The 12,629-nt window shown below is 38.0% G+C and overlaps 1 protein-coding gene across 5 annotated transcripts in view; it reads right to left on the bottom strand.

Moving 5' to 3' along the window:
- Nucleotides 1-12,629, bottom strand: part of EMCN (endomucin) — a 115,284-nt gene that overhangs the window by 48,213 nt on the left and 54,442 nt on the right. For all 5 annotated transcript variants that reach the window (XM_061164335.1, XM_061164333.1, XM_061164334.1 and 2 more), the window contains one exon: nt 7,088-7,198. In XM_061164335.1, coding sequence (XP_061020318.1) covers nt 7,088-7,198 — 111 coding nt within the window. The remainder of the gene's footprint in view (nt 1-7,087; nt 7,199-12,629) is intronic.

Genomic DNA, 12,629 nt, shown 5'->3' with positions numbered 1-12,629 from the left:
ATTTGATTTAGGTCATATCTAAATGGTCTAGTGGTTTTCCCTACTTTCTTCAGTTTAAGTCTGAATTTGGCAATAAGGAGTTCATGATCTGAGCCACAGTCAGCTCCTGGTCTGGTTTTTGCTGACTGTATAGAGCTTTTCCATCTTTGGCTGTAAAGAATATAATCAATCTGATTTTGGTGTTGACCATCTGGTGATGTCCATGTGTAGAGTCTTCTCTTGTTTTGTTGGAAGAGGGTGTTTGCTATGACCAGTGTGTTCTCTTGGCAAAACTCTATTAGCCTTTGCCCTGCTTCATTCCGTACTCCAAGGCCAAATTTGCCTGTTACTCCAGGTGTTTCTTGACTTCCTACTTTTGCATTCCAGTCCCCTATAAAGAAAGGACATCTTTTTTGTGTGTTAGTTCTAAAAGGTCTTGTAGGTCTTCATAGAACCGTTCAACTTCAGCTTCCTCAGCATTACTGGTTGGGGCATAGGCTTGGATTACCATGATATTGAATGGTTTGCCTTGGAAAGGAACAGAGATCATTCTGTCATTTTTGAGATTGCATCCGAGTACTGCATTTCGGACTCTTTTGTTGCCCATGATGGCTACTCCATTTCTTCTAAGGGATTCCTGCCCACAGTAGTAGCTATAATGGTCATCTGAGTTAAATTCACCTGTTCCACTCCATTTTAGTTCGCTGATTCCTATAACGTCAGCATTTACTCTTGCCATCTCCTGTTTGACCACTTCCAATTTGCCTTGATTTGGCAAAGTTCAAATAAATGGTTGTGCTATTATTTGAATCTAAGCTAATTGATTTCAAGGGCTTCTCTGGTGGCTCAGTTGGTAAATTGTCTACCTGCAATGTGGGAGATCAGGGTTCAATCCCTGGGCCGGGAAGATCCCCTGGAGGAGGAAATGGCTATCCACTCCAGTATTTTTGCCTGGGGAATTCCATGGACAAAGGAGCCTGGTGGGCTACAGTCCATGAGTTCACAAAGAGTCAAACGAAACTAAGTAAGTGTTCTAACACTTTCACTTTCTTACGTGATTTCAGAATCATTGTTAGTAAACAATAAGCCAACTTCCTCTTGGCATAAGTGGAGTGACCATTTCTTTTAAGAAGGGTGTGGTGCCTTGAAAAGCACAGGCTTGTGCCGAAGCCATTCTCATGTTCAACCAGTAGTATATCTGAAGTGGTGTACTTGTCTTTATACAATTATATATGCTTTCTGTATTAAAAACAAACTCTATCCTAAACCAGGATAGATTATGCAGAAGGGAAACATACAAGATAAATTATTTATTACAGATAAATGTTATTAACCCTGACTAAATAACCTACTAATTTCTTATAAATGTTACTTATTTCTAATTAACAAAAGTCAGATTTTTCCCTTCAGAGTTCAAGTCTGTAATATTATATATTCTGCAGTAGCAGAGACTCTGACATGGCAAACTATTTAGAAGTATTTTTACCCACACTTGAGGCTTCCCTGATGACTCAGACAGTAGAGAATCTGCCAGCAATGTGGGAGACCTGGGTTCAATCCTGGGATTGGGAAGATCCCCTGGAGAAGAGAATGGCAACCCACTCTAGTATTCTTGCCTGGAGAATTCCACAGAGAAACTTGTTGGGTTACAGTCCACGGGGTCACAAAGAGTTGGACATGACTGAGTGACTAACACTTTCACTTTCATCCCACCCACACAGTTGCCTTAGTAGAATTATGTACTGGTACATGCCCATCTCAATGTCTCCTACCTATAATCTTATTATACATATTCTCCTTAGCTAAGTCAGAATCCACCAGAAGGAGAAATCAATAATCTCTCTTTCCCTGTCAATAGACCTCACTAACTCCTCTCTACTCTAAAATCAAGCCTGCATTTGAGATAATGTCCCCACAGTGCCTTTATCTGAGGGTCAGTATTCAAGCACCCACTGCTCATATGCTTAAGAGGGAGATGAATCATCAACTGTTACACATTTGGCAGACGCATAGTCACTTTTATTCTGGTTTGTATTGGGGCACTTATATTATAAAATGCATGAGGTTTTGGTTTGCCAAAGGTACTTTTCAGACACATATTTGTCTACAATATAAATTCTACTTATCAGAACCCAAAACACTGTCACAGAGAAATGTTCTTGTTATGAAGGGAAAATGACCCTCCTCTTCAAATTTCTGAACATGGCAACTAATTATATACAATTATTAGCTTACAATTATGGTGTGGAATCAGACTTCTAAATAACCTTCTTCATGTCATGTCTAAGATGATTACAATAGAAAGGGGGAAAATGGATGTTCCCAACATGCTTCTAGACAAGAGTGAGCCTTGAATGTCCACAGTTCCCACTTGCTGTCTCCTTCTATCTTAGAGGCCTCCTAAGAAGAGACTTGGAGAATGAGAGTCAGCTGTAGAGATGTCTTTTTAAGGACTATGTGCTCAGTTGCTCAGTAGTGGCCGACTCTTTGCTACTCCATGGTCTGTAGCACCCCCAGGCTCCTCTGTCCATGGGGATTCTCCAGGCAAGGATACTGGAGTGGGTAGCCATGCCCTTCTCCATTTAAGGACTATGGGTACACCAAAATTGTATCCAGTATGTATAATGAGCGGGATTTGATAAGGCTCTTATAGATGATTAGTAGCCTTTCTAGTCAGTATATTTCGACTAAACACAGATTACTTCAAATCACGGAGGCCAGACTAAGGGAAGTACTTGTGGAGAAATGTGTGGACTGGAACTAAAGATCTGTCAGGAATCAGAAGATCTCCAGGTCCTGCTACTTTTTCCATGTCTCTTGAACAACTTAACCTTACTCATCTCTCCATTTCCCCACATAGTCTCTCTATAGTCAGTAGTCTTCTCTACTGACTCTGCCAACTCAGCCTTCTGAAGCCAGAGGCAAAAGCACAAATCACCATGGCCATTTCAGATTCTCTACTAACACTGTGTTGCTCCAGTCCCCCCTGCTTTTTGGTTTGTTTGGGTTTTCTAGTTCAGTTCAGATTACCCAGGAAGGAAATTTGATTGGCCTAGATCAACATTTTCTTTTTGTTCTTAAATGAATATTTATATTTAAGTGGTGAAAACTCACCACTTAATCCACTCATTGTAAGTATACAACCCAATAATATTTTGTAAATTTATAGAGTCGTTGAACCTGGGCTGGTCCCCAGGTGTAGGCAACCACTTATCTGCTTTTTGTCCCTATAAAAATATCCTGGATATTTCACAGAAATGGAATTGTATATGTTGTATTTTGTGAAAGACTTCTTTCACTGCATAATGTATTTGAGATTCATGCTGTTACAGCATGCATCAGTGTTGTGTATCTTCAAATTGTTGAATGGTATTGTCTTATATGGATATCCCATGTTTTGGAACATTCCAAACTCATTTCAAATGGAAAATCCAATGAGATATTCTATTTCACCAATTAATGGACACTTGAGTTGTTTTCAGCATTTGACAATTATGAATAATGCTACTCTTAACACTCATTAACTCATCATACCCTGTTTTGATTACTATAGCTTTAGAGTAAGTTTTGAAATTGGGGGTGGTTGAGTCTTCCAACACTGTTCTTTTTCAAAAGTTTTGGCTATTCTAGGTCACTTTCATTTCCATATATATTTTGAAAGTGAAGGTGAAAGTTGCTCAGTTGTGTCTGACTCTTTGCGACCCCATGGACTATACAGTTCACAGAATTCTCTAGGCCAGAATACTGGAATGGATAGCCTTTCCCTTCTCCAGGGGATCTTCCCAACCCAGGGATCAAACCCAGGTCTCCCACATTGTGGCTGATTCTTTATCAGCTGAGCCACAAGGGAAGCCCAAGAATACTGAAGTGGGTAGCCTATCCTTTCTCCAGCGGATCTTCCCAACCCAGGAATCAAACTGGGGTCTCCTGTATTGCAGGCGGATTTTTTTATCAACTAAGCTATTAGGGAAGCCCATATATATTTTAGGATTGGCCTATCTATTTCTAGAAAAAAAAGCTTTCTGGTATTCTAATAGGAATTGCACTGACTATTTTATCAGTTACTGATCAACTTGAGAAGATTTGCCATCTTAAAACATCAAGTCTTCCAATCTATGAACATGTAGTGTCTATTTATTTTATGTTCTTTGCAATTTTACATATTTATATTTTAATCATGAATTTATGCTGATGTCTTCAGTTTCAATCTGATAGTGCAATGTTTAACTTTCTTTCCCCCATTCTGTATTTGTATCTCCCCTTTTCACCTTGAGAACACATCTGTTTTTTTCACTTGTATCAAGTATTTAGAGCTAATATATTCATTTCAATAAAACAAATTCATCAAGTGAAGTTCAAAGTTTCTTTTCAGTGATTTTCATTTCCCTCCCTCTCTTTATCCATTCTTCTGGGGAGGGTGTGCAGTTAAGACTATTTGTTTAAATAGTTTAAAGAACTTGGACTTTTTTGCATCTTTTTGTGTGCTTTATTAACAACTCACATATGGTTAGGTAAAGTGTCTTCTGTTTGCATTTAATTATTTTCTATTTCTGTCTTTGTTTGTGGTTATATACTTAGAAACAAATACATTTGTTTTGAAAATTGATGGTAGATTATTATGGTATAAAACAAGAAAATGTTCAAAACACATATCATAGGCTTTAAAAATTTTTTAAACATACAGCAGCAACTAAAATCACATTTTACACACCCCCACCACAATTTCTTCTTTCTTTTGAACCCTGGAAATGGCTTTGTGTGGCTAAAGTCAGAATCAAAATGATGCCACTTTTGCATCTCATTAGCACTTTCACACTGGCGGTAATGTTTTAAAATCTGATGTCTTTGCTCAAGTACTAATGAAAATCTTTCTATTTTGATGCTTAGTGGGCTTGTCTAAATCACTAAAACTAACAAGTGGTCTTTTCACATAATGCTAGAATAAATGAATTCTTTAAATCATGTGTGCGTCACACCAAAAGCACAGAAGTTGCCTTCCCCTCTGTGTCCTGCTGTGTCTGGCCTGCTGGCTCATATGTGCCATGTCTCCCAGATGTGCTCTGATGCCAGGCTCCACAGTGTGAATATTCAGAGATCGTGATCAGAAGGGGTTCAGCTCTGCTGTGGGTTTTGGGGGTCCCTTAGTCCTTTTGCTCCTCTTGCCCGGAAACTGATCCCATCATGTGTCCATTTTAGAGTCCTAGAACCCACTAGAGCCCCTCCAGATGATGTGCTAGGTATCACTGACTAGTCTTACTTAGTTCAACTGTGCTCATGTGACTATCTGATCTACAACAAAATTACCTAAGGAGGTAGCAGCATGGAATAAAGACAAGAACACAGGGCAAGTAATCAGATATGCCAAGTTGTTAATTCTGGTACCCACTAGCCCTACTGATGGAAACAATCTTTCTTGATGATTCACTTTCAGTTACCTCATTAGATCACTAATTATAAAAGGATATATTTCAGGAACAGCCAAATGAAAGATGCGCAGGGCAAGGTATGGGAAAGGACATGATGCTCCCATGTCCTCTCCTGTGAAAAAAATGGTCACACGTTCACCAGCTCGGAAATTTTTCCATTTAGATATTTAATTTCTCAAAGAAGTGTTTTCTAGTCTAGTGTACAAATCTTGGATTTCTATTGTTACATTTACTTTTAAATATTTTATTCTTTCTGATGCTACTATGAATGGAATTATTTCCTGTGGTATAGAATATAGTATGAATGGTATAGAATATTCTTTATTAGTCCTCATAGATTTATTGTGAAATCTTCAGGTTTTCTATATAGATAGTGATGTAGTCTGCTGAGAAAAACGCTTTTATTTTGTCCTTTCCAATCTGGATGAATGTTTCTATCTCTACCCATCTATTTATAATCTTATTGTAGTATAAAGAGCCTCTGGTTATAATTTTGAATAGTATTGGTGAGAGTAGACATCTTTGTTGTGTTTCAGATTTTAAGAGGAAAGTATTTAGTCTTTCATTATTAAGTAAGACATTTACTATATATTTTTTATAGAGATCCTTGATCAGTTTGAGGAAGTTTTACTTATTTCTAGTTAATTGAGAGTTTTAATTGAGTCGGTATCTTATTTTGTCAAATGCTTTTTCTGCATTTGTTGATTCTACTAAGATGGTATATTACATCACTTGATTTTCATATCTTAAACCAACTTTGCATTCCTAAGTAAATCCTATTTGTCTATGTTTTTATCTCTTTTCATATGCTACTGATTTTTTCTAATATTGTATTAAGGATATTTGTGTCTGTGTTCATGAAGGATATTGGTCTATAGTTTTATTTGCATTTTCTTTTCATTCTTTTCTATCTTTGGTGTTATGGCAATACTGGCCTCAGAAAATTATTTGTGCAAAGTTTCCTCTATGTCACAAAAGAGTTTGAGAAAAATTAATATTACTTCTGAGAATATTTTTATAGAATTCACAATTTTTGCCATTCTGCTTGGAGCTTTCTTCATTAAAATTTTTAATACAGAATCTTTAATTGTTTTAGGTCTTTTCAGTCTTCCTAACTTCTTGAGTCAGTTTTAGCAATTTGTTCCTAATTTTTTTTCCTATTTCATCAAAGTTGTCTGATGCTTTGGCCAACCTTACCTTTTAGTGTTAGGTGATATCATAGATTATCACCCAGGCTTGAACTGATCCTCCTTGGTATCCACTTATTTGTAGCTATGGAGGGGTAGAGTGTCACTATACAAAGCAAAGTTGCCAAATTGTTGTCTTATTTGTAGCGATTAGGAGAGAACACAGGCTTTCCTGGTGGCTCAGTGGTAAGGAACCTGCCCGCCAGTGCAACAGATGTGGGTTTGACCCCTGGATCAGGAAGATTCCCTGAAGAAGGAAATGGCAAACCACTCCAGTACTCTTGCCTGGGAAATCCCATGGACAGAGGAGCCTGATTGGCCACAGTGCATGGGGTCACAAAAGAGCTGGTCACAACTTAGCAACCAAGCAACAACAACAAGGGAAGAATATAAGTGAGACATGGCTCTTTGGTAAGTGTGGGCTGGAAAAACTTTCTCAGTTTAGTTCTATCCAATAGACTAGCTTAACATTTCAGCACAGATTCTTGTACTTACTCTTGGAGTTGAAACTTTGTGATGTGGAAACAGCATTTGAAAGTGATTGACTTATCACTGTTGCTTTTGTAGTACTCAACTTGGTCTCCGTGGTGTTTTCAGTTCTAGCTCCTAATTATGAAAAAAGAATGAGTAGTCATCAGGGGTGTAATCAATCACTAGATTGTATCATTAATATTAATATAAGCATCTAGTTACAACTTGAAGATTAGCTACTTAAAGTCTTCTGATCAAGGTATAGAAATTCAGTGTTTTGATGTCTACCTTTTGGTGAGTCAGTTACTTACATTTTTTAAAGTGGAGGGAGATTAGACTCTTATTTGTCTGATACAGGTTATTTCATTTGATCACAATAGTAATTCTATGAATTAAGTAGTAACTATGATCATAATTTTATGTATGACTCAGAAAAGTTATAGAATTTTCCCACAGTCACATAACAGGAGCAAGCCAAATTTTTCCCGATGTGAACTAGTTCTCAGCTACCCTAGAAAAGGGAAGGTAAGGCAGTAGTAGTAGTTGAAAATGGTACCATGGCTCTCACGCTGTCTAGGAGAGAATTTTCAGGTAGGTGGGGTAGCTAGGAGGAAAGAGATGACAGGAAGTGAATAGGATAAACTTTTATTTATATTTAATTCATTTAGGGGAGTGGGGGAAGGAAATTTAACAACAAAGAAACAAAGAAAAATAAGCTGAGTTTTCAAAAATAGCATTGGGCTATTTTAAATGATCTATATTTGCATGAATATTATAAACAAAATGATCAATGACCTCCAGGTTTTTCAAAGTCCGGCATAGGACTAGTGTTGGTGTTAGCTAGATATGGTGTTGGCTGGAGATGAGGGGAAAGCAGTTTAATAGATTTCTATCACAAAGAGGTCTGGAAGCCTGAATTGTGGGTAACTTCCAGAAGCATCAGTCAGGTTTCATTCTGTGGCATTAAGCATCTATGAAAGTGAAAGTGAACGTGAAGTTGCTCAGTTGTGTCCGACTCTGCGAGCCCATGAACTGTAGCCCCACAGGCTCCTCAGTCCATGGGATTTTCCAGGCATGAATAGTGTACTGCAAATTCTTTCTCCACTTAAGAGATTCATGCTGGAGAAGTTGATAGTTTGTAGAAAGACCTCACAGATGATGGGTAACTGTGTCTTCTGGCAAAAATAGCCTTTAGGAATTGATATGTCAAAGAAAGTGAAAAAATTTGAACTTAGGCTAAGGATTAATGCTGCATATGAGAAAGAAGAGTGAAAATGGGCACAAACTTCAGAGGAATCTTGAAGTATTAAATTGAGAGAGAAATATTTGAGGAAGTAAAGAATGTCTTATTCTTATAGCAGGAAAGCAGAAATTGATCTTTGCCATAGCATGGAAGTGGAAAGGTATAGAAACTCAATGCTTGAGGATGGAGGAACATGGGGATAAAGATTTTGCTTTTCACTGAACTACAAGAAAAAAATGCGTGGAAAACATCAGAAAAGGAGTTCTTCATAAATCTTCAGAGAATTCTCCTCCTGAGCTAAAACTGGAAACCCTGAAAAAGCTATCCTGATGGCCTAAAGAATTTTCTAGTATGAAGCAGATTCAATAGTCTTGGTGATGGGGGGAAAAAGAATATGTAGCTAAGAAAGATGAGAGGAGCTACCAGTATATAAATACAAAGAGAAGAGCAGAAAATGGACTAACTGGGCTACAATGCCAAAAATTTTACTTAAGAGAATTGCCACTGTATCTACTACTGTGGGCAAGAATCCCTTCAAAGAAATGGAGTAACCCTCATAGTCAACAAAAGAGTCTGAAATTCAGTACTTGGGTGCAATCTCAAAAACAACAGCATGAAGTCAGTTCATTTCCAAGGCAAATCATTCAACATCACAATAATCAAAGTCTATTCACCAACGACTAATACCAAAGAAGCTGAAGTTGAATGGTTCTATGAAGACCTACAAGACTGTCTAGAACTATCATCAGCAAAAGGTGTCCTTTTCATCATAAGGGATTGGAATGCAAAAGTAGGAAGTCAAGAGATAACCTGGAGTAACAGGCAAGTTAAGCCTTGGAGTACAAAATGAAGCAGAGCAAATGCTAACAGAGTTTTGCCAAGAGAACACACTGGTCACAGCAAACACCCTCTTCCAACAACACAAGAGACGACTCTACACATGGACATCACCAGAAGGTCAACACCAAAATCAGACTGATTATATTCTTTGCAGCCAAAGATGAAGAAGCTCTATACAGTCAGCAAAAACAAGACTGGGAGCTAACTGTGGCTCAGATCATGAACTTCTTATTGCAAAATTCAGACTTAAATTGAAGAAAGTAGAGTAAACCACTAGGCCATTCAGGTTTGGCCTAATCAAATCCCTTACTATTATACAATGAAGGTGACAAATTGATTCAAGGGATTAGATGTGGTAGATAGAGTGCCTGAAGAACTATGGACAGAGGTTCATAACATTGTACAGGAGGTAGTGACCATAACCATCTCCAAGAAAAAGAAATGTAAGAAGGCAAAGTGGTTGTCTGAGGAGGCCTTACAAAAAGCTGAGGAAAGAAGATACGAAAGGCAAAGGAGAAAGGGAAAGATATATCCAACTGAATGAGGATTTCCGGGGAAAAGCAAGGAGAGATAAGGCCTTCATAAGTGAATAATGCAAAGAAATAGAGGAAAATGATAGAATGGGAAAGACTAGAGATCTCTTCAAGAAAATTAGAGATACCAACGGAATATTTCATGCAAAGATGGGCATAATAAAGGACAGAAACGGTAGGGATCTAACAGAAGCAGAAGATATTAAGAGTTGGTGGCAAGAATACAGAAGAACTATACAAAAAAGGTCTTAATGACCCAGATAAGCACAATGGTGTGATCACTCACCTAGAGCCAGATATCCTGGAGTCCAAAGTCAGGTGGGCCTTAGGAAGCATCACTAAGAAGCTAGTGGAGGTGATGGAATTCCAGCTGAGCTATTTCAAATCCTAAAAGATGATTCTATTAAAGTGCTGCACTCAATATGTCAGCAAATTTGGAAAACTCAGCAGGGGCCATAGGACTAGGAAAGGTCAGTTTTCATTCCAATCCCAAAGAAGGGAAATTCCAAAGAATGTCCAAACTACTATACAATTGGACTCATTTCTCATGTTAGCAAATTTATGCTCAAGCTAGGCTTCAGCAGTACGAGAACCAAGAACTTCCAAATGTACAAGTTGGGTTTAGAAAAGGGAGAGGAACCAGAGATCAAATGCCAACATCTGCTGGATCATGGAGATGGAGGAAGCAAGGGAATTCCAGAAAAACAGCTACTTCTACCTCATTGACTACGAGAAAGTCTTTTGACTTTGTCTGTCGCAACAAACTGGAAAATTCTTAAAGAGATGGGAATACCAGACCACCATACACATCTCCTGAGAAAGCTGTATGAAGTCAAGAAGCAATAGTTAGAACTAGACATAGAACAACAAACTGGTTCCAAATTGGGAAGGAATACATCAGGTTGCATATTGTCACCCTGCTTATTTAACTTATATGCAGAGTACATCATTAGAAATGCCAGGCTGGATGAATCACAAGCTGGAGTCAAGATTGCTGGGAGAAATATCAATAACCTTAGATATGCATATGATATAACTCTAATGACAGAAAGCAAGGAGAAACTAAAGGACCCCTTGATGAGGGTGAAGGAGGAGAATGAAAAAAACTGGCTTAAAACTCAGCATTCAAAAAGGAAGAACATGGCCTCTGGTCCCACCACTTCATGGCAAATAGAAGGCGGAAAAGTGGAAGCAGTAGCAGATTTCATTATCTTGGGTTCTGAAATCACTGCAGATGGTGACTGCAGCCATGAAAATTTAAAAACGCTTGCTTCTTGGAAGGAAAACTATAACAAACTTAGACAGAGTATTAAAAAGCAGAGACATCACTGTGATGACAAAGATCCATATAGTGAAAGCTATGGTTTTCCCAGTAGTCATGTATGAATGTGAAAGTTGGACCACAAAGAAGACCAAGAGCCAAAAAATTGATGTTTTGAATTGTGGTGCTGGAGAAGATTCTTGAGAGTCCCTTGGACAGCACAATCAAACCAGTTAATCCTAAAGGAAATCATCCTTGAATATTCATTGGAGAACTGCTGCTGAAGCTTAAGCTACAAACTTTGGCCACCTGATGCGAAGAGCCGTCTCATTGGAAAAGATCTTGATGTTGGGAAAAGTTGAGGGGAGAAAGTGAAGGGGAGGACAGAAGATGAGATGGTTAGATGGCATTATTGACTCAATGGACATGAGTTTGAGCAAACTCAGGGAGAGAGTGGAGGACAGAGGAGCTTGGCATGCTGCTTTCCATGGGGTTACAAAGAGTCAGAGATGACTTAGCAACTGAACAACAACAACAACAATATGTGGAATGCATGGAAGACAAAATATAAGAAATTTTTATACAATAATTAACTAGAGATAAAGAGAATCTAATGTAACAGATACTTGAGAAAGTCTTATCAGTACTAGAGGGTAGGAGTAGAGAAGAGACTTTGACTCCAACCAGAGTCTTATGTTAGACCATTGACTAGAACTAAGTAGAATGAGTGTGAGGAATATGGGCTGTTTTATAATCTGTTTTGGTATTATCAATGTGAGAGTCATTCTGTATATTTTGGGAGATTAAATCTGGGGAAGTAAACAATAAATGTGGACATTAATCTTGTTAGGAATTTAAGGTGTATTTATAGCAGACTGACTTGAGAGAGAGGATTTATGGAGTTAACTTGTGCAGGGAAGGGGATTAAGCAGCTTTATTCCTTTGAAATTACATAATTTGTCTTACAGTATCCAATGCACAAAATCTTTTGTGTGGTCACATTGTCTTCAGAAATAGAATATGGGATCAATGAATTTTTGACAGTTAACATTTACTGAAACATATGCTATAGAATACTAGTACTCTGGTATGTTTTGTTTATGTTAAAAAATACTTCTATAGTCTAACTATTAGGAGCTGCATAGATTTTTTTAAAAACATCAACTGGATTACCAAGAATTTTTATAAATGTTATTACACACTGTAAAACCCTAAGATGGTAGCATATTCTAAAATAATTACCCAAGCCACTCCATTTTCACAGATCATTTTATGGACTATTGCCCCACAGAAACTCTGTACCCGTAACAATGAGGGTAGTCTGGGATAAACTAATTGATCGTGATTCATTTAAGTGATTTCTGAGGTAACATTGAGGAGCCCATAAACGGGTGCTGAGGAGCCTAAATGTTTGTACCAGTGGTCTTAGGGAGATATGCCAAAGCAGTGACGAAGGCTGGAAAAGAAGCTTCTTGAGGTTTTGCTCAGTCTCTTCAGAACACCTCCCTTGGAGTGGAAAAGAATATCTCAGAATGAAAATAAGTGAAAATGCCAAGTCCAAGGGGAAAAAAGATGTGGAGTGTTGTCCAGATATCTGAACAATTCAGAGAAAAAGTAAGATGGCATGTCCTCTAATACCCACGCCAAAGGAAGAGGAACTCAGATAACGAAACGAGACTCTGATGGGTC

Source organism: Dama dama, chromosome 17 (assembly GCF_033118175.1).
Source record: "Dama dama isolate Ldn47 chromosome 17, ASM3311817v1, whole genome shotgun sequence".
Lineage (NCBI taxonomy): Eukaryota > Metazoa > Chordata > Mammalia > Artiodactyla > Cervidae > Dama > Dama dama.
The sequence above is the reverse complement of the archived record's forward strand: the minus strand, read 5'-3'. Positions and strand labels throughout refer to the sequence as shown.